The 22766-nt window shown below is 43.6% G+C and overlaps 2 protein-coding genes across 2 annotated transcripts; one reads left to right on the forward strand and one right to left on the reverse strand.

Annotated features, from left to right (window-relative positions):
* Positions 1-2292: 2292 nt before the first annotated feature.
* Positions 2293-13753, reverse strand: LOC124989317 (HLA class II histocompatibility antigen, DP beta 1 chain-like). The gene is made up of 4 exons (XM_047559218.1): positions 13633-13753; positions 7480-7740; positions 2956-3237; positions 2293-2462 (listed from the first exon to the last, which is right to left on the reverse strand). Exons 1-4 carry the CDS (start codon positions 13727-13729, stop codon positions 2293-2295), a joined length of 810 nt encoding a protein of 269 aa, XP_047415174.1. The 5' UTR covers positions 13730-13753.
* Positions 13754-16345: 2592 nt separating this feature from the next.
* On the forward strand, positions 16346-21150 carry LOC124988738 (HLA class II histocompatibility antigen, DP alpha 1 chain). The gene is made up of 4 exons (XM_047558462.1): positions 16346-16448; positions 19977-20222; positions 20519-20800; positions 20996-21150. The coding sequence occupies exons 1-4, from the start codon at positions 16367-16369 to the stop codon at positions 21148-21150; spliced, it is 765 nt and encodes a 254-aa protein (XP_047414418.1). The 5' UTR covers positions 16346-16366.
* The last annotated feature ends 1616 nt before the right edge of the window (positions 21151-22766 follow it).

Below are 22766 nucleotides of genomic sequence, written 5' to 3' on the forward strand. Positions count from 1 at the left end.
TGTTCTGTGTTGCTCCATAACTCCGGTTTCAAGCAGAGGATATCTGTTTCTTGGTGAGGCAGTTTTTGCTGCTTATCGATCCCCTGCTGTTTACCCCATTTGTCTGCTGTGACCACCTGCAGTCAGCCAGCATATCGACGCCCTTTTTTGAGTGCAGATTGCTCACTGTCACCTATCATCCGCCATTTGCCTGCCTCTCGCCTGTTCATCGCCTGCCTTACACCTATCCATCACCCAACACACGAGGTTCACCTCCCGATTGTCCGACAGCAGTCAGCAAACTGATTGCCAACTGCCAGTGGAGCTCCAAATGCCTGCTGTTGCCTGGAAGTTCACTGTTACAGTACCTGCAGGTTTGATCACACGTGACTGCCGCCATTTTGAGACAACAGCCAGGCCCCGTAGGACCCCTGGCCGGACTGACTGAGCCCTGTCTCCAGGATCCCTCAGTCCGACCGATCACTCCCTGCCTCTGGGGTCCTCACATCGACTGACTGCTCCCTGCCGCCAGGACCCCCAGACCAACTGACTGTGCCCTATCACCAGGACCCCAGACCCACTGATTGCAACGGCCTCCAGGATCCCACAACCACACCAAACACACCCGACCTCCAAGACCCCTGCCTGACCAACTGCACCCCGCCTCCAGGACCTCCAGCTGACCATGGCCACACCCTGAGCTGCAGCTCCCCATTTGCCAACACATTTGGAAGCCAGAGCGGCCATCTTGGGTTATCCTGGAAGCCGGAGCTCCGATCTTTAGGTGGGGCAAATCCCATCCTGAGACGCCTGCTGGAGACTAGAAGCTCAATGTCAGGTACCTCTCATGCATCAGACTACTAAAGACTGGGAGGTTTTATTACTTAATGACTGTTATACTGTAGATTTTCTTTTTTCTCCTTATTGTAAAATTTTAAGTTTTTATTTCTTTACTTTTCTTGCTCTCTTTTCCTTTTGTTTACCAAAATCGACTCTGCCAGTGATGCTTCAGGTAGTTTCCAGAAGCCCTGGTCTCGGACTAGGCTAGCACTGTTGATCTTTCTTGTCATGGGGCTTCTGCATCTAGGACTGTGCAGCTGCTGGTTCTGCCAGCTCTCCAGACAGCCACTGTGGACTATCCAGCTTCTGGCTGTGTAAGCCAATCTAATAAATCCCCTTTTTATAATCACACTTCTTGTCGATTCCATTCCTCTAGAGAACCCTGACTCATACAATAAGACGTGTTGAATTGGTGAATACAAGTCATATAACCATATTCATATGCAGAGTCGCTGCTCACCAATGAATAACTGAGAATCATGGTCCCAGACCTACACAGATGAACCGGGCAAACATGATTATGAGACAGCCCACAATATAAATATAGTAAGTGCAGAATTCCATGTCCAGTTGGCTACCTTATGCAACAGTTAGGATATCCCCATTTTCATGTTTTTCTTGCCTACTTGTAAAGGACAATGACCTTGTCCATTATCTCTGACTGTTTACAAAAACCCTCAGGCAAAAGCAATGGCAGAGATGACTCATTGCATATTCTTAAAAGAAAACAGACAACCATGTTGGATTTTGATTATTTATGGAGTTTAGGAGGAGGGAACTTGGTTGAAAGTCTCAAGAAACTGGGCACTGAGTCAAAGAGCAGAACTATAGATGCTGGTTTCAAAGCAATAACTTGGCAGCAATATCCTCTTGGGAAGTCAGGGGTCTGCCCACCCAAGAATCAGGTCAGGGACTTAAGAAATGCAGAAAAATTCTTGTTCCAAGGCACAGAGTCTTCTGATAAGATCAGGATCCCTGTGGGGGTGGAGAAAAGGTCATCCTAGGTGGTGAGCCCTCTTCCTCTGAGCCCCAGGACAAAAATTATGGTCTTATCTGACTGAGTCTTAGCCTGATAAAAGGCAGTTTATGTGAGCTTCCATCAGAGGAGTATTACCTGTTTATCAAGGTCCTCGTTGAGCTGGAATGAAAGGAGAAAGGGAATGCATTTAGCCATTACAGCCACCTTAGAAGGAGAGAAACTCTTACCCCACCTTCCAGTGCCCATCACAACGTGGACCCTGCGTGAACCCAAGCACCTGGAGACCTTGTCATCTGAGAATTCCTCACTCCCTACAGGTCATCTTTGCTTTTTTTTTTTTTTGGGTGCTGGGGATCGAACCCAGGGCCTTGTGCTTACAAGGCAAGCACTCTACCAACTGAGCTATCTCCCCAGCCCCTCATCTTTGCTTTGACAATCTTAATTTCATTGGCTTCCAGAACTCTCCAGCATGATTTTGCTGTCTCAATTCGTTATCATGCAGATGAGCAAGCCAGGAAAAGGCAAGAACCAGTCACCTCGCAGGCTTTCTTACCTTTCTTGCTTCTCATGTGCATGACGACGCCCACTGCAAGGAAGATGAGCCCCAGCACGAAGCCCCCTACCCCAGTCAGTGTCTTGTTCCGGGCAGAATCAGACTGTGCCTCTGGGAAGAACAGAACCCAGGATTAGTTTCATGGCCACCAGCTACATCCCTGCTTGGGTCTTGTCTGAGATCCTGGAGCTGGAGGTAGGATGTCAGCCCGAGGACAGTGAGAGGGATCCACTGAGGAGGAGTCAATTTAGAAAGGACCCCCTCTCGTTCTGGACTCAGGCTGGTGAATTCAACAAGAGGACAGATGCTGATTTTGCTGGCTGCTTTTCAAAATAACACAGACCAGTCTAAAAGGTTGAAGGAAAATGGTTCCCATGGGTGAGGGAAATTCAGGAAAATGTCTGATTGCCTAGATTTTCTAACAAGCAGGGAGATCTTGACCCCCAGGGACAGGCTAGTCTCCACTGCCTCGAGCTTATAACTACAAGTGGGTAGAGATGGTTCTGGTGTATACACACATAAGACAGGTGAGTGGACCCTGGAGCCAATGTGTTCCTGCTTCTCAGAATGTGGGGTCTAGAAGTGTCACTTGAAGGTAACTCACTCCACTCCACAGTGACAGGACTGTTTAGGCTGGTGTGCTCCACGTGGCAAGTGTAGACATCTCCCTGCTTGGGGATCATCTCCAGCATCACCAGGATCTGGAAGGTCCAGTCTCCATTTCGGATCAGGTTGGTGGAAACAACCCCAGTTATTTCCTCCTGTCCATTCAGGAACCATCGGACTTTAATGTTGCCTGGGTAGAAATCTGTCACGTGGCAGACAAGCAGGTTGTGGTGCTGCAGAGTCCCCTTCTTGAAGGGTGATACTTGTACTTTAGGCTGGACTAGGAGAAATAAATGGAATGATATTTGAGGTTATTATTTTTTAGGTGTTTTCATTAGGGAAGTACTTTTCATATGTTTAATATACAAATGTCATAATTGGGTTAGTGGAAGGATACCTGTCATACTGAAGAGATGCAGATAGACCTTCACAGGGAATATACATAGTTTTTAGTTATAAAATAAAGTTTGGGAAAATTAGGGGCAACACAAAAGCAGCACTTTGTGGCAATTTTAGTAGAAATTTTAACTATAAGCCATTGATTAAGTCTTTTGATAAATAATGCTTCTTCTGCTGTGAAACTACCTATCTTTTCAATCCTGTGTCTTAATTAAATAGATGCAAAATTGAGTTAGATAATTTCCTGAAGATACTATTGGCAATTACATTCTCTGGTTTCTAATTTAATAAGTCTATGTCACAAAAATTAAAAGTACATGAAACAAATTTGACAATGACTTATTTTTCAAATAGCCTATATATTTTATCCTCTCCCCTATCTATAAAACCCTCAGATCTTCATATTTACAGTATTATTTTGAAACCTAACATTCTGAGCCCCATCTGTTTGATTAGTAGGAATTTCAGTCTGTTCCCAAGTTTCTCCTCTGCAGTGTCTTTCTGGGTTACCTGATGCAGCCCTCAAATGTAAATGTTCTCTGTACCTCTGTATCTCTCTCATGTACCTTCCTTTCCTTGTTCCTCCCTCATCCATCTTTTCTGCCGCTCCTATGTCAATTTCCATCCTGCTGCCTACTTCCTGTCACCTCCTGACACCTCCTGATAGTTACTACTTCAGAAATCTAACACTTCAGAGGTTTTCCTGCTCTCCAGAGGCCAGAAAAGATCCATCTGCCTCTAGAGAAATCCTGTTCAGGGGAATTTCCCACATCAGAGCTTCTAGGTCCTTAGTTACTTAGTCCTTTCTTTTCTAATTTCTGTTTCCATGAGAAACAAATGTGCTGAGATGGAACAGGGTTAGGTAAAAGCATGTTCTTGAGCTATACCCAAACCTACTGTTTCCTTTAACAACTTACTTCCTGTTCAGACTGGTTCATACCACCAGCCTTCTTCCTCTTAAGGTGCTTTGTTTTCAGGGACACCTTTTATTTTGACCACTTTTATAAACTCAGTTCATTAGATGTTTGACTCCTATTTAAGTTGCAATTTGTGAATTAGGTTAAATCTCTCTCCCTTAAGACTCTTCTGGGCTGCGGTTGTAGCTTGGTGGTAGAGCACTTGCCTAGCATGTGTGAGGCACTGGGTGCGATTCTGAGACCACATAAAAATAAATAAAATAAAGGTCCATTGACAACTAAAAAAAAAAAAATTAAAAAAAAAAGACTCTTGGGCCTCATGCAAATCAGGGGCTATAACTGCATGACTCTTTTAAGGTCCAGAACATTCCATAAAGAACTTTGCCTGGAGTATACACCTGACATCGGGGGGCAATGGAGCTGGGTCTGTTGATAAATGGTCTAGTTTCTCTCCAGCTAAAAATATATTTCACAAAGGAAAAATGTTCCCATATATTCTAAGGTTGCCTTCTTCAATGCCCACAAAATACCTGCTCAGTTTCTTCTAAAACTTTGTTAGGCATCCACATTACAAATTCCACAGCCCTCATTCTCCCCTTCCTCTCTTTTCTTCCCCCTTATAATTTGTGCTCTATTACTGTCCCCTAGACAAAAACAACATTTTCTTATTCTATCTCTCTGATTCCCATCACTCCTCTTTCCAACCCATCTACCTCTCACTGAAAACAGAACTCTGACCTTGACATTTCCTACCTCAGAAACAAACCCAAACCCTTAGGGTCTGCAACACTTACCTAGTTACATGGGAATTACTGGGGAGCTAATGAAAAATATAGATTTCCTGACGTCATCACCTACTGCATGTGACTCTGAGCTGTGATTCTAGGGGAATCTGTGCTTTAAAGATCTCCAGGAGACTCTGCTGAGCGGAGCTAGGTAGGGACCTACTGACCAGGTGATTAACCCAGACTCCTCAGGCTGACAATAGGGCTCTCTGTGAACTGGTAATGAATTATGCCACATTAGTGTCCCTATCCACTAAAGGTCAGGCCCTATAATTATTGACAATCCAATTTTTGTCTTTGGATATTTTCTTACCCAATCACTTCAGCAACTTTTCTAAACTCACTTCACTCATAATTCTTACCATTGGTTCTCATCCTTACTCCTTACTCTTATCAGAAAACCTTGCTTTCTACTCTCAAAAAAAAAAAAAAAAAAAAAGGGATCAAAGGTGAGTGTTCCCACAGCCTCTCCCTTCTGCTATTCATCTTTTCCCTTTTCTATGTGACTAGTGTCCTTAAAAGCTCACCCTTCACCCCTCCATCCTATCCTACAAGCCACATGCTCTGGAAAAGTCCTGGAAAAGTCGTGGATCTAGACACAGTTCACCTCTCTTCTCCCCTGCACACTCAGGTTTTCTGAAGGAACAGCACACTCAGTGCAAACACTACTCAATAACAGCCCCAGGGAATCCTAGAGAAAATACCATCTTGAAGCTACTTCTCAGCAAAGGAAACAATCAGTAAGATGAAAAGAGAGACTACAGAGTGGGAGAAAATCTTTTCCACACACACTTCAGACAGAGCACTCATCTCCAAAATTTATAAAGAACTTAAAAAACTTTACATCAAATATACAAATAACCCAATGGGCTAAGGAACTGGGCAGCCACTTCACAGAAGAAGATATACAGGTGATCAACAAACATGAAAAAGTGCTCATCATCTTTAGTAATTAGAGAAATGCAAATTAAAACCACCCTAAGATTTCATCTAACTCCATTAGAATGGCTATTATCAAGAACACAAGCAATAATAAGTGTTGGTGTGGATGTGGGGAAAAAGGCACACTCATACATTGCTGGTGGAGTTGCAAATTTGGTGTAGCCACTCTGGAAAGCAGTATGGAGATTCCTCAGAAAACTTGGAATGGACCCACCATTTGACCCAGCTATCACACTCCTTGGCTTATACCCAAAGGACTTAAAATCAGCATACTACAGTGATGCAGCCACATCAATATTTATAGCATCTCAATTCACAATAGCTAGATTGTGGACCCAACCTAGATGTCCTTCAATTGACGAATGGATAAAGAAACTGTGGTATATATACATAATGGAATATTACTCAGCCCTAAAGAAGAATAAAATTATGGCATTTGCTGGTAAATGGATGGAGTTGGAAAATATGCTAAGTGAAGTAGGCCAAGCCCCCCAAAACAAAGACAGAATGTTTTCTCTAATAAGTGGATGAGGATACATATGGAGGGGGAGGGGAGGTGGAGGCGAGAGAAGAATGAAGGAACTGGATGGTGTAGAGGAAAATGGGGCAGGAGAGGGTGGGGGAAGGAAAGACAGTAGACTGAGACAGTGTTACCCTATGTACATGTATGATTACATGAATGGTGTGAATCTACATTGTGTACAACCACAGAAATGAAAAGTTGTACCCCATTTGTGTACAATGAATCAAAATGCAGTCTGTAAAAAAAAAAAAAAAAAAAAAAAGAAACACCATCTCCACCCCAGAGAGCTTATGCACCACTCTCAACCTCATCCCTGGCCTCTTACTTCTCAGTCACGTGGTTCAGTTCCAGCTCCCACGCTGTAATCTGCTCTCCCTGGTTTCCAAATCCACCTTTCAACCTCTCGTCTTCTGAAGTCGTTGGTGGCACTGCTGTCGCCCCCTACCTCAGCTTTTCTGACACTTCTCTGCCTTGGTTCTTCTAACCCCACTCCTGACTTCTTGTTCTGCTTCCCAGACTTTTGTCTCTGAGGCAGCATCTCAAATGCCCGCGTCCCTAGACTCAGCCCTTTTCTCTCTTCCCACGGGATTCCGCCTGCTAAATGATCCCGACGCTGCCCAGATCTCCCTTCCCGGAGGAAGTCGGGCGGGGGCAGGCGTCCCTCAAGCTCTGCACACCGACGTCTCCGCAGGGTGTTTCTTCTGGGCGCAGCATCTCGCTTTCCTTTTCCCACTACCCGCGCCCGGCTTCCTGTCGCCTCATTGCCCCTCACTCCCCGCGGGTGAGCGGCTCGGCCTAAGCTCGGGTCGGCTTCCTCCCGATGCCACCTCCCCTCGCTTCACGCCCGGCCCTTTGCGTCCTCGCCCTCGCCGCGCGCAAGCCCCGCCGAACCGGGCCGCGCCGTCCCGCTCCCGCCCCCGAGACGGCCCCGCGTCCCGACCCCGCCGCGGGCTCACCTCGGCGCTGCACCGTGAAGCGCTCGATGGTCTCGTAGTTGTGTCTGCAGGTGTCCACCTTGGCCCGCTCCTGCTCCAGGGCGTCCTCCTGGCTGTTCCAGTACTCGGCTTCCGGCCGCCCCAGCTCGGTCACCGCGCGGTACTCCCCCACGTCGCTGTCGAAGCGCACATACTCCTCCCGGTTGTAGACGTATCTCTCCACGAACCGATGCGTCCCGTTGACGAAGTAGCAGTCCTGCCGTGCCTGGTAGACGTAGTTCTCTGCGGGGAGCAGGGCGGCGCTCAGCCCCGCGCCCGACCCGCCCGCCACCCCGCGGCCCGCGCGACCCGCCTCTCTCGCCCCCTCGGAGCCGCGCACGGCCGCCGCCAGGTCCCGCGACCCCCGCCCGCTCGCCCCTCAGGTTGGGGTCGGTCCTGACGCCGCAGGGCCCAGTGCCGCCGAGCGGCCCCCGCGCTCCGTGGCCCCGGTGCGCACGGGACTGATGCTTCACCCACTCAGGGCTGGCTTTTACAATTCCACGTTTTCCCCCTAATAGCGAGTCCTGTGATCTCGGGTCACGGAAGCTACCTGGGCCTCCGTTTTCTCACCGTAACAGGAGAGGATCTACTGAGTGTACCGTGACCCACTGCTGAGGGGTGACTCAGGGACCTTTGGGAAGGTGAGGGCATCCTGAGAAGACGTCAGTTCTTCAGCAGCTGGAGGAGGGCGATATTTCACGTGTGGTCACAGGGAAGAACAGAGCCTCACTAGAGCAGGGAGTCCCCTAGGCAGAGAAACTGCAGGGACACGAGAGGATCTGGGAATGGAGAGTGGCGTTGCTCTCCCTAATCTGGATTTCCAGCCTGACGCTGCCACTGTAGACAGACTTGGCTCAAATGTCACCTCCTCCAGGAAGCCCTCCGTGCTTTCCTTCTCTCTTTCTCCGAGAAGTGTTCTCTCCTCTGTGCCAGTATCTTGACTATAACTCAATTTACTCTTGTTTTGCATGCTGGGACGGTAGAAAGAAATTTCCTAAAACTTTCTTAAAGCTCAGTATAAGGAAAGCCCGCATAGCCTGGAAGTTAAGATAGCTTTTCAAACATGACTATAGAAAGATTGTTCTCACAAGATGTGGAATGGATCTTAATGAAAACCACAACACCTGTGAGGGTGGTACTAGAGATTGAACCAGAGGCACTTAACCACTGAGCCACATTCCCCAGCCCCTCCTTTTTTTTTTTTTTTTTTTTTTTTTTTTTTTGAGTCAGGGACTTGCTAAATTGCTGAGGCTGGTTTCGAACTTGCAATGCTTCTACCTCAGCGTCTCAACCTGTTGGGATTAAGGCATGTGCCACCACAGACAGTTCGTTGATGCAATTTTTACCTAAAGAAACATGGTGGCCTTCCCTGGGGCTGGGCTTATGGCTCAATGGTAGAGCGCTGGCCTAGCACGTGTGAGGCACTGGTTCAATCCTCAGCAACACATAAAAATAAAGGAATTTAAATAAAGTTGTCCACCTACAACTAAAAAACAAACGAAAAGCAAAAAGCATGCTAGCCTTCCTCATGCTGGTCTTCAGTGTCTGGCAATCCTTTTGCTTCTGTCTCTTTGAACCTACTCTGTTCTTGTTACCATTGGGGAAATTAAGGTGGTGTGATGGTTTTGCATGTCTGATCCATCCTCTATAGATTAGCATTTCTTTTTATATATCCAACATCTAACCTAGCTCTCAATACACTTTTCCTTATCGGTGAATGAACCAACAGATAAAATGAATGTTATTCCTGGGCCACAAGAGGGAGCTCTAAGCCAGTGTATTAAGTATGTTTTCATAGGAGCAGCCTGTTACTTCATTAGAAAGGATATCAGAAGTTTAAATGCCAGATCTAATTGATCCCACAGCTTCTGAGACCACATTTAGTGTGCAAGCGTGGTGGGACTACAAAAACATGTTTAAACAGAATGCTCACCTGTTTTTCACCATGTCAGGGGGAGACTGAGAGGAACTAGGAGAGGGTAAAGTCAAAGACAAGAAACCCAAAGCCCTAGATGAAGCTGTGCTGCCTTCTTACTGGGGAGGCTTCCTGAGGGTAGAAGAAAATAGGCCTGGAGTTTCCAGGAGCAAGATGGGGTGATTGTGGGGGTGATGTGCTCATTCCTCCTGTCACACAGTGATGGCCAGAATAGCTTTGACTCTTCTAGTGAGTCCTGTCTTACCTCCAACTCAGAAGCTGCACAGTTAGGGGCAGAGAACAGAAAAGGGATGGGTGGGGCCAACCTCAAGGTCACCAACAAGCCATTAGTGGCTAAGGCAAGATCCCTGCTTGGCTTAGATATCCTGGCCTGCCCCTTTCCTGGTCTCTTTTGTCTCAGCTTCTGAGTTTCCTGATCCATTGCTCCTAATCCCCTCTGGTCCAGATTCTTTATCCCTCTTCTAACCACTTGCCTCTCCGTGTTCAAGATGCATTCTGAATGCGCATCTTGTAATTTTAATCTGTTAGTCCTTTTTCCCCCTCCTCATTTATCAATAATGGGTTCAGTCTAGAAAAATAATTTTAAAACTTTTCTCTGGCAAAATTTAATGTCTGTCTTCCTTCCTACCTTCCTTCCTTCCTTCCTTTACTGGGCATTGAACCCAGGGGCACTTCACCACTGAACTATATCCCCAGAGCTTTTTATTTTTTGAGACAGGGTCTCAGTGAGTTGCTTAGGGCCTTGCTAAGTTGTTGAGGCTGGCTTTCACCTGTGGTCCTTCTGCCTCAGCCTCCCCAGTTGCTGAGATTACAGGCATGTGCCACTGTACCCAGCTCAGGCATTTACCTTTTAAAAATAGAATTATAACCGTAAAGCAGACATAAGTCTTGTGAGGGTTTTAAAATGTAATTTGAAACCTTCATTTTTTTAAAATGAGAAGCCATACACGATAGGTAGAACTTTTGACAATTTAGTTACCCAGAGCACATTTTGAAAAGCACTGATGTAAGTGAATTAATGTCTCTTCCAGAACTACTAAAAAAATAATTGCGGGAGGATGTAATGGAGGCAATACAGTTGAAGAAAAAGAATACATTACAGGTATGAACAGATTTAAGTCCGTGTACTACAATGTATTACTGGGTGATCTTTGGCAAGAAACAGCCTCCTAAATCTTTGTTTCTTCATTTTTCTCTTTTCTTTTTCTTTCCGTTCTCTCTCCCTCCCTCCCTCTCTCTTTCTTTCTTTCTTTTCTTTTGTTTCTGTTCTTATTTTTGTTCACAGTGCTGGGGACCAAATTCAGAGCATTGCACATGCTAGGCAAGTGCTTTACCACTGAGCTACAGCCCCAGTGCTAAGTCTCCATTTCTTGAAATTTAAAATACACTCCTAACATCATTTACTGTGAAGAATTGCTGTGAGAATGAAGTAAGTCAACATATATAAACCATGTAGCTTTGTGTCTGGCATTGCTCAATACATGCTAGCTCCTTTCCCCTTTACTATGGTGTTCTGTTTTAATCTAGCGAAACATTAAAGGAACTCATAGGAAGGAGGAACCAATTCAGCTCACTGGCTCCTTGAAGATCTCCAGGAGAGCTGCCTTGTGGACCACACCTTCAAACATTTTTATTGGTTAGTTGCTGACTCTATTTTTTCCACCTCTCTTTTATCTTAGTGAGTTGTTTGTTTGTTTCTTTCTTTGTTTTGATACACCATCTTGCTCTGTTGCCCTGGCTGCTCTCAAACTCCTAAACTCAATTAATCCTCCCTCCTCAGCTTCTGGAGTAGCTGGGACTGCAGGTGTGTGTCACTGTGCCCAACTTATTGTACTGATTTTACTTGGGGGAAAAAGTGACATAAAAATAAGTTCAGAAAGACTCAGATCAGGGGCTGGGGATGTAACCCAGTGACAGAATGTTTTACTAGCACATGTGAGGTACTGGGTTTGATCCTTAGCACCACATAAAAGTAAACAAAAAAAATAAAGGCATGTTGTCCATCTACAACTACAAAATAAAAAAAAAAAATAGATTCAAATCATATTGACCTTCTGTGAAGGCCCAGTTTGTGGGACAGGGTCTTGGGAGTGTGGTCCTGAAACCCTGGGGTAGTGGGCAGGTGATGAGGGAGCTGGCTATGGAAAGCACATATTAAAAATCTGTCAGACAGCTGTCTGCTTCTACTGTTTCAGGGTTTGGCTCATACAGTCATCTCTCCAGTATCCTCAGGGGATTGGTTCCAGGACCTTCTGGGAGGGTAAAATCCACAAATGCTCAAGCCCCTTATATAACATAACATGGTGCTTGCATATAAACCATGCATATCTTCCTGTATACTTGAAACCTTTCCTATATTACTTACAATACCTAATACAATGTAAATGCTATGTAAATAGTTATTAGGCTGTGTTGCTCAGAGAATAAGGACTAGCAAAAATGTCTGTCCACGTTCAGCACAGATGCATTTTTTTCCCAAATATTTTCAATGAGTGATTTATTAAATCTATGGATAGAGAAAAAAAACAAAACAAAACAACAACAACAACAAAAAACAACCTGTCAGAGCCAAAAGCTTGTTGCTTCACAAGTCTGGTTTCTTGGAGCCCATCTGCTGCTCACCTCTTGCTCACTGAGGTGGTCTTGAGCAGCCTTTTTTTCTCCCACCCCACCTTGGCTTTGGCCTGTTCTCTCCTGCCTTTCTCTTCTGCCCTGCTTGCAGTTGGGGATCTGTGTGGAACTGGAAGAGCAGGAGGGGACCGTAGTCTGCCCTGCCCACTCTGCCTGCAGTCCCTCCAGGCTCTTGCAGCTTTTATCGATCATTTGCTTTGGGCAGGATACTCTGGTAACTAACCCTCAGTCTGTTCCGCACACTTACACAACCTCATCTCATTTCTTCTACAAATATCGGCTCACTTTTCACCCCCTCCCCCTCCTCCCACCATCACACTCACTTCCACCCACCTCTGTCATTCCCTTGGCGCCTCCCCACTGCCCGTTACCCCACGGAACAACTCTTCCTTTGGGATGCCGGCCCAGTCTCCCCTCGCCTCTGCCATCATTCAGTGTCATCCTGACACACCTCCAGGCTCCTTTCCCTGCAGCCACATCCCTCTCCAATTCTCAGGATTTCAAAGGCACAATTGCCACAGTTGAGCTGTCCTGCTAGTTGGTCTCAGCAACCCTCTGTGAGTCACAAGGGCACATTCTCCCTCCCTTGTCAGCAAGCAGCCCTGATGTGATAGGAGAGGGGCCCTGGAGCTTGAGGGACTGGACTCAGGAGACTCAAATCTGGTTACCCCAGGACAATGAGGAAGTAAAATGAGGACAATGTATTCTAGGACAGGGGTAAAGGGGTCTGAAAGAAGGTGGCTCCATGAAAGCAAGGTGGAAGTTAATAGAAAACTAAGACAGTTATTTTATAGCTCTTCCATTTGTGGTGTTGGGTATAAATTTGGGCCACAGAGTTAAGAAGCATTCTGAGAGATACAGTGGATCATAGAAGCCATAATGCACATTGGCCAGGGGAGGCAGCATGAGAAGTCTTAGTCTCTTCTTCCTTGGCTGCCTGGTGATCTACACTCAGCCCCTCTCCACACACCTATACATCCTCCTCTCATTCTTCCTACAAACCTCAATTCTCTCTAATACTCTGATGAAGTTCTGGGAAGATGAAAAGAGTAACTTCAACAAGAATGCTGCTGGGGTAGAACCATCACCTCCCCTACCTGCTTTCTTTCCATGGGGTCATCACCATCCAGGGGCTTGGGCTCCTGCCCCACTCTGGGAAGGGAAGTTACACTCCCTGAGCACTGAATCGTCAGGGTGACCTGAGTTCCCTCAAACTGCAATATAGATATGAGGATCGGGAGGTGGGCTTTGCTGACCTCTCTCTCTGGAAACATTGTCACCTAAAGTCATTCCAGACCTCTTGGCCCATTGTCTACAAGAAACAAGCATACCACCACCTTGGCACCTTTCTCCTGTTCACTGTGCCCATGTCCCTGGAAGAGAGAACAGGTTGGCTGGATAGTTACAAGGAAGTAACCTGACTCTCTAGCTGGGAAGGAAAGATATGGGGCTGTGGCAGGGCCCCTCCCTGCCGCCATGGTTTTTTCCAAGTCTGGCTCCCTAGGGTAAAGACCCACAGGAGTTGTTCCCTGAGCCAGCCCCTCCAGGAATAGCTGCTCTGCTCTTACCTGGAGTGGCCATACCCTGGACCACAGGGTTGAACAGTACCATCAGTAACACCATTAGAGCTGTTGTCCAGGAAGCCTCAGAGACCTGCAGGACCATCACGGAGCTAGAAAAGGCTGGTGAGATGAAGAAAGTAGCAGTCAGGGAAGGAAGGACTTGCTAAAGGGAGCTCCTGTGTGAAATATCAGAAACCATGAACCAAAGTAGTCTCCTATGACCCTGGGATTGGACAGACTCTGAGAAAAGGACCAATGAGCAAGTAGCTTTATGTGAGTCATCATTCACCGGGCAGATGGTTAGTGGGAGAGGTATGTAAGATGCACTTAAGATGATAGAGGGAGGACAGTAATACTCACTTTAACCAGGTGGATAAGTCTCGAGGTTTGGGGAGATTATGTGTTTTCTCTGAAGGCAAGCTCAGATATTCCATTGGCCCATCTATGGGGTTATCATTCCCCAACCCTGCCACCTCTTACACACTCACAGGATAGGAGATGGGATGAGTGCTATCTTAGTGTGTAAGTGATCATTCAGTGGTGTGATTTATGGAGAGATTAGAGTGCCTATCCCAGAACTCAAAATGAGTCCTGGAGTCCTTCTACATTATCTGTGCAATAGGATGTTTAAGATATTATATTTTCTTTCTCCTGTTAGTTCGGAGAGGTACAGGCGCTTCCACAGGAATGTCTTCAGGGTCAGCAGGGCTCAGTCTAAGGCCCATACCCCTGGGAGGATGTACAAGCTATTCTACCAAGCAAGTATGCAACTTGAAGGGCACTGGCTCTTTTGGACCTCAGTTCTTTGTCTTCTTTGAGGGGATGATATAACCTGCCTTTATAGCAATGCTTTTAGGTTCAAATGGTGTAAACAGAGCTGACATTGCTTTGGAAAGCTAATTCCATAGTGAATATAAACAGACTGGTAGCCAAAGAAGTAAATGAAAAAAATTCTTCACAGATCCTACCCACTCCAAAACATCTAATTCTCTTGTGTTTATTGCAAATATTTTTACAACCTTTCAAAGACCATTACTCTCTACTTTACAAACTTACAAATGTGATTCTGTTAGACCACAAATTCTAATAAAATGTCAAACTGGCATCATTTTTTAATACAAATATTAAAATATACATAAATGCTTGCATGTAAAATGCAAGAGAAGTAAATATTTATAATATTGTAAATAAATATTTATATAAAATTGTTATAAATAATCATAATTATGTCATGTTATTATTAAGGTGCCTATTAAGAAGGAGGATTCAGTATAGACTTGTGGAATAAAAGTTCTGATTCTTCAATGAAAGTGCCTTAGTTGACCCCTAAGTGTCATTTATCTGCTTAGATGATTAGACAAATACTTAAATTCTCAATAGTTTAGGTAATTTATTTTTAGAATGGACATAAATAATGCAGGTTTGATGTGAGGATTAAATGAGATAGTTGTAAAATACTAAAAATAGCATGTCCCTTTAATAATCTGTTAATAACTATTATTTATACAAGGCAAGGCTACCACAAAACAAGAAAAATATTGATAAAATATACTTCATTTTTACATTAAATATTATTTGCTTTGTAATTTTACCTAAAAATATCAAACAAATACTTTGAAATAAAAATCTCTAAAATAAGACCAGAAAAGCAATTCCTTAAATATGGTAAATAAAATATAAAAAAAAAAAAAAAGAACAATACCCATAATAGAAAAGCATTAGAGAAATCCCTCTTAAAAACAAGATCAGTCAGTGGTCCCAGATACTTGGAAGGCTGAGGGAGGAGGGTTGCTTGTGCCCAGGAGTTAAGGCCAGCTTGGGCAGCATGGCAGGCTTTTTCTGAAAGAAAAAAAGAAAAAAGAAAAAAAGCAAACAAGATAAAAATAAGGATGCCCATTGTTGCCATGTGTAATGCTGCATTGGATATTCTTATATGAAAAGGAAATAAAGTTAATAGTAATTTAAAGAAGAAAAAGCATTTCAGATTGTTTACACACCAGAAAAAACAAACAAACAAAAAAGAAACATGAATAAAAAGTGACAAAGGTAAGCAAGAATGGAAAATATTTAAAGATCAACTTTATTCAAGTTAAATATAAGTTAAAACTTATAAACTTATAACTACATAAAAATCAGAAGGAAAGCTATCTCAGACAGATGCTCTGAAAGATTATTTTTATTTGATAGTGTTATTTATCCCCAAAGGACGGCAGATCAAAAAAAAAAAAAAGAACTGCAGAACTTTTTTTGTAAACTTGATGAAATTGCTTTAAAAATCATTTAGGAAAAAAAAAGTGGACAACATATCAAAGATAATCTGAATGTTTGGGACGGGGTTTGGGTAGGAAAATGCAGAAGACTAATCTTATTATACAACAATATAATATAAAACATTTGTCACCCGAGGAATTTACTTCTTTTCTTTTCACATCTAACTCTGAAAATCAACTCTGACTTGGCGCTCCTTTGGCCTTGCTGGCTCCTGGAAATCCTCCATCTCCTCCTCAGCCCCTCGCAGCCTTCTCTTTACCTGGCAACAGGACTGTCAGCTCTGTTACTTCTCTGATTGGTTAAGCCCAGCCAGGCTGACTCCTCTCCACCCTTTTGGGCTGTTTTCAGTCTATAGAAGCCCACAGATTCAGAGCCCTTGTCTGTCCCTATTCTACCTCAGTTCCTCTTCACTGTTCCTGTGCTCAGGGCTGTCAGCTGTGGACCCCACAAGGTGTGCTCTGAAAAGAAAATGTTCCAGATCCAAACCATGCTCCTGAGAGCCCTCTCCCTGGCTTTCCTGCTGAGTCTTCAAGGAGCTGGGGCCATCGAGGGTGAGTGCTCAGGAAGACCCAAAAGGTTCTGGTGGGGACAGGCAGCTAGCTTGTGGCTTTAGGAATTAGAGATTTTAGGGACTTATTGTCTATTTTCCTCTATGTCCCTTTTCTCTCTTTTCCCCCCTCATGTGAATTTTGCTCTTGTTCCCTCTTGCTCCAATGATCATAATAGCGATCGCAGCCACAACTTAATAGGTGTTTTTTTTTTTTTTTCTCCATCTTTACATCTCACAGGAACCATTGATGGAGATATTATCATCTCCATTTTGGAGATGAAAAAAATGAAGCTCAAAAATATTAATACATTTTCCAAGGTTATATACACCAAGTCAAAGAGCCAAGGTTTACATCCAGACCCAATACTGGTGATTGTACTCTGCATTTCTAGACTTCTGCACAAAGTGACTTTCTAACTAAACCCTACTGGAACCCTGGATTCCTCTTATTTCTCCTGCATCCTCAATTTCTGCTTTGTGTATCTCAGAGTTATTTACTCTGTGTGTTGGAACTTCGGAGTAGTCTTGTATTCCTTACTCTTTCCCAAGATCCTAGGACTCTTCCAAGACCTTTGAGGGTAGTTCTGCCTTATTTCAAGATAATAGAGGTTCCTTTTTTATTATTAACCTTGTGATTCAGGTCCTGAGTGACCTGAGGACTGTTGCTACATTGAGAGGTCTAGATCTTGGATGGCTAGATGTTGGAGGACTCAGTCAGGGATAATAAATTAAGATGTTCTTCCTGCTGCTGACACCAGGGAGCATCAAGCCTATGCATAAAATTGTCATCCAAAAATGTAGTGATGTGGATTCAAATTCATAACTTAAAAGAGGTACCCCAGCCCTCAAACAGTTTAATTTTAGGACAAAGGGGTCCAGAGATAGATAGAAGTGAAGAGGTGAGACTGTGGAGAAACAGAAGTATCTGTTGCCCTGTTAATGGTCACTTGGGCTATTTTCAGTGTTGACTTATAGTAAGCACCAAGATGTCTTCACACAGACATGAAGACATTTTAGGATTCTCGATGGACACTACTATTTAACTTAGCGCTGTCTTTATTGCTTCCCTCCCACCGTTTCCTTCTCTCTCAACATGTAAACCTGTTCTTTACCTTAGAAACACAAATATGAACCAACAAATAATAAGCAACCTTGCTTTCACTCAGTACTCTACCTAGAGACACTGAGTCCTTACCTTCCTAGCTAAGCTTTTGACTTGTCTCTAATACATCCCAAAGATGCTCTCGACATGACTGTTAGTAACCTCTATATATGTCCAAATCCAGAGGACACTTTTCAGTGTCACTCTGACTTGAGTTCTTGGTAACATTTTCACTGTAATCCACTTCTTTTTGCTTTGTTACTGGAACTTTGCTTTAGATCCTCCTTTAGTGTACTCCCTCTTAATTGTTTTCCTGTATCTCTGGATCTTCCTTTTCCTCCTTGAAATAACTTCTTAACTATCATGTTACCAGATCTGTTTCCTCAGATCTCTGCAATTTTCATTTTATGCACTTTGCCTAAGAAAAATCTCATCTAACCCCTCAGTCCTCTGGCTCAAACCTGTTCCCTGCAGTCAGCCATCTTGTACGACTGCTCATGTGTCATTTCTACTCAGATGACTTTTAGATATTCTAAGTGCTCGTGCCCCACTCTGGACTCAAAGTCTTCTCCCATTTCAACTGTCTTCCTTTATTTTAAACTAGTGGAATCAAAATTGCACTGGGTATGGGAGATGTTGATCAAAGGATACAAAATTTTAGTTTGCGAGGACGAATAAGTCTAAGAGATCTACAGGATAGTAAGTGGAATTGATAACAATGCATTGTATTCTTTAAAATTGCTAAGAGAATGGATTTTAAGTGCTCTCACGCGTACACAAAAAGACAAATATATGACATAATGTTTATGCTAATTAGCTTGTCTGGCCATTCCACAATGTATATATGTTTCAAAACAACATATTGTACACAATATAGACAATTTTTATTTAATTAAAAATAATTTTTAAAACAATAAAAGAAAAACGGTTACATTGGTCAGCCTGAGAATAAGAGAGTCATCTGGGAATTTTCTACTTCCCATCTCACTCACCGATTCTTGTAGAATATAATCTCTTAGCAGCAATCACATTTATCAATTTAATGCTTTATCATCACATTGTTTTGTTTGTTTGTTTTTCCCTCCTGGGGATTGAACCCAGGGCCTCATACATACTGGGCAAACTATTATTGAGCTCCATACCCAGCCCCCAGTCCTTCTTCATCTTGAGGGTTTCGTTTCTTTTTGTTTTGCCCTCTTTTCTGAAGATGAGTCTTCTCAACTGAGAAGGAACCTAAAAATGCTTGTGAAAGAGTGTTCTTTGCTGTCACTGTCCAAGTACAGATGGGGTCTCCACTTGTTGGGATTGCAAACTCAGAGAAATTTGTGAGTTAGGAGGTTGGATCAGATAAGTCCTGAAGTCCTTTTCACTCTTGCTCTGTCATTTGAAGCTGGGAAACTCAGATATCCAGTGCTTTACTTATTGATGATAGTTTTTTGTTTTTTTTGCTATTTCTTAGAAACTAATAAAGACTAAGAAACAACAAAATATAAATCCCATTGTTCTATTAAACTCAGCAACAATTGAGGCCCATTGAAAACAAAATTAAAAACAAAAATTGAAAAAGTTTGAAACTCATGCCAGAATAACTACACTAAACCTTTGGATTTAATATGCCTAAAGTGAAAAATATTGTGAACAAATTGGAAAGACAGAATAATGACTTATATTATGAATGGGTTAAAATGGAGTTGGAAGGCAAAAAATATTTTGACTAAAGCTATACACGCTATTTATGAACACAAAACATGTTTGAACATGTTCAAAACAGAAACTCAAAGACTGTAAAGAGCACTAAAATGTGAGGGATAATTTATTTTCTGTCTCAATTTTCTGCTTTTTCTCTGTGTTCTGTAATAAGAAAAACAATATTTCTGCTCATCTACCTCCATGATTCTAAAAACACTTTAACATCTGTGGTCCTAGAAGGATCAAGAACTTATAGGGAAAGAAACATTTCTCTACTAGTTACACATGGCTGTGTGATCTGAAGTAAGTTGCTTAGCTTCTCTGCCTTTCCTTATTTTAAAAGTAGTACTTTGTGTATCTGATTCATAGGGTTATTGTGACATTTAAACAGTATAATACATATTTAGAACAATACCTGGCACACAGTAAGTGCTCATTAAATGTTACTTGTCACTGTTATTGATATTTCTGTAGGGCCTGGATGCTCAGACTTTCAATGACCAGGAAGCACCTAGACTTTTCATTGATCGTCTCCTAGTTTTGATCCTCCCTCAGATCCTTTTGTAACTGCTCTACATCATTGTCTTTTTGATATTACTCCTTCTTTTCCCATTATCTTTCCTCTGACCTCTTTCTTTCTGCCTTTTTGTATTAATAAATCTTTTTATTCTTGTGTGCCCACCACTCACATAATCGTTCTTATTTTTATAATGATTTTTCTCTATTTTCCTTATACAGTGGACCATGTGTCAACTTTTGCCATGTTTGCACAGACCAATGCACCAACGGGGGAGTTTATGTTTGAGTTTGATGAGGATGAGATGCTCTACGTGGATCGGGACAAGAAGGAGACAATCTGGCAACTGTCTGAGTTTGGCCGAGGACTTTCCTTTGATTTTCAGGGCGGGCTGACTAATATTGCTATAGTAAAGTCAAACTTGGATATCATGATAGAGCGCTCCAATCGCACCCAGGCCGCCAATGGTACTGCCTGTCTTTGTTCATTCACCCAGGGAAGGGATGGAAGGGCCCTCTGCTGCACACCAAATGGGAGACCCAGATGTCCACTGCTGAGTGACCCTTCCCTGAGTGTCCGTGGGCTCAGTCCAGTATAGTCGAGGGCTGCATCACCCCTTCCCTCTCCAGGGGAAGGTGGAGCTGAGTGAGGCTGGTCAGTGGAGTGAGATTCCTGGCTCTGATTCCAGAACCCAGGAAGATCAGAGCCTGAGGTTGATGACACCCCCAGAACAGGGCACTAACCAGGGTCTGTCTCCTCCCAGAACCTCCCGAGGTGGTTGTGTTTCCCAAGGAGCCGGTGGAGCTGGGCCAGCCCAACACCCTCATCTGCCACGTGGACAGATTCTTCCCTCCAGTGCTCCATGTCACATGGCTGCGCAACGGGCAGCCTGTCACAGAAGGTGTTTCCGAGAGCATCTTCCTGCCACGCACAGATTACACGTTCCACAAGTTCCACTACCTGACCTTCCTTCCTACGGCCGAGGACTTCTATGACTGCAAGGTGGAGCACTGGGGCCTGCAGGAGCCCAGCCTCAATCACTGGGGTACGGAGCCTTTCTTCCCCTCCAAACCCTCCAGGCACCCTGTACCCCCAGGACCTGGTGTTCTCTGCACCAGTTCCCCCAGTCTCCTACCCTAAGGCTCCATGGAATGGTCTGGAACCTTCTGTCTCCACACACAACCCAGGCCAGCCCCAACCTTCACCACACCTTCTGACTTATCTCTTCATTTTCTCCCAGAGGCCCAGGAGCCGGTCCAGGTGACAGAGGCGACGGAGACTGTGGTCTGTGCCCTGGGCCTGGTGGTGGGCCTGGTGGGCATCATCACGGGCACCCTGCTTATCACCAGGGCTCTGCGCTCCAGTCGTGACCCCCGGGCCAGGGGACCCCTGTGAGTTACTGTGTTGGTAGGGAATCTTAGGATACGTTCAGAAAAAAAGAGGAAGGACCCTGGTATTTGTTGTATATAAAGAAAGAAGGAACAATTCAGTATGCTGAAATGTACATTGAGCTCCTAAGGGGTTAAAAGCACAGAGCTCACAACGGTGACAACCGTGATTATTTATTGAGTACTTAACATGATCAGGCATGTTCTAAGCATTTATTTCTTAGCTCACTTTATCCTCATAAATATCCCATGAATTAGGCACTATTATTGTTACCATTTTACACATGAGAGATACTTATATCTTCTTATGTGCACAGGGGTGTTAAGCAACTTGACCAAGGTCACTCAGCTTGAATCTGACTTTCAAACCCAGGAAGTCTGGATCCAAAACTGTTGGCTTAATCACTGTCCTATACTCCCTATTTTATGAAGAAAGAGACCAATTCTCCACAAATTCATAGTCTAGTATTAGAACAAGATCAATTGAATTGCATAATCACAGAATCACAGTGCAGTGTGACAAGTTCCCAATAAACTATTTGCTTTCTGTTTGGACTCACCAAATGGCAAAGCTCACACAAAAATGCCCCTCTGGATTCCATGGTTTTCTATCATAACACTTGCTGTGTTTCATATATTGTGTTCTTGTAATTCTCTTCCCATTTGATAGTGATCTTTCCATGATAATGACCACATCCAACTCATCATTATTATCACTATTAGTATTATTCCTGCTGGACCTCAGGTATGAAGAGTTAAGTCAACCATACTACTCAGTTCATGCATACTATCATCATGGATAACTCCAAGTTTTGTCTCTTGGTTTATTTGTTCCCTTCTAACTTCAGTCCTTAGTCCCATATCTAATCTCTTAACTCCACCACATAGATCAATATTCTAATGAACTTCATGAGTTTTATTTTATTGCCTATATCCTGGTATATATTAACATTTAGTGTATATGCACTTTTGAGATTCCTTCCTTCCTTCCTTCCTTCCTTCCTTCCTTCCTTCCTTCCTTCCTTCCTTTCTTTTTCTTGTACTAGAGATTTCACCCAGGAGTGCTTAACCACTGAACCACACCCCCAGCCCTTTCTGTATTTTATTTTGAGATAGAGTCTCACTAAGACGCTTAGATCCTTGCTAAGTTGCTGAGGCTGGCCTTGAACTTGCAATCCTCCTGCCTCCCCAGTCACTGGGAATACAATTGTGCACCACCACACTCGGCTTGAAATGTGTATTCTTATTTTAATGAAATATCTTTAAAAATCAAAATTAGTGTAAAAATGCATGATTTACAAAATATCAAAAGACAAATATTTGAAGAAAATGGGAAAAAATAGGGGCAGAAGAATGAAGAAAAGGTTATCAATGAAGTAAAGAATTTCAGGAAGGAGGAAGTATAGAGTAGTTTCAGATATTCCACAGAGGTCATAAGGGCAAATATACTTTGATTTTGAAATTCTCACAAAGAGCAGTTTTACACAGTGTGAGCAATGATCCTACCTTCATTGCCCTTATTTCAGAGTTGAGTTTCTCTGGACTCAGTAATGTGGCTCTTCTCCTTCTTGGGATATTTTGGTGACTTGAAGCATGTGGGATGCCACCAGACTCAGCTGGGGC

This window comes from Sciurus carolinensis, chromosome 7 (genome assembly GCF_902686445.1).
Source record: "Sciurus carolinensis chromosome 7, mSciCar1.2, whole genome shotgun sequence".
NCBI lineage: Eukaryota > Metazoa > Chordata > Mammalia > Rodentia > Sciuridae > Sciurus > Sciurus carolinensis.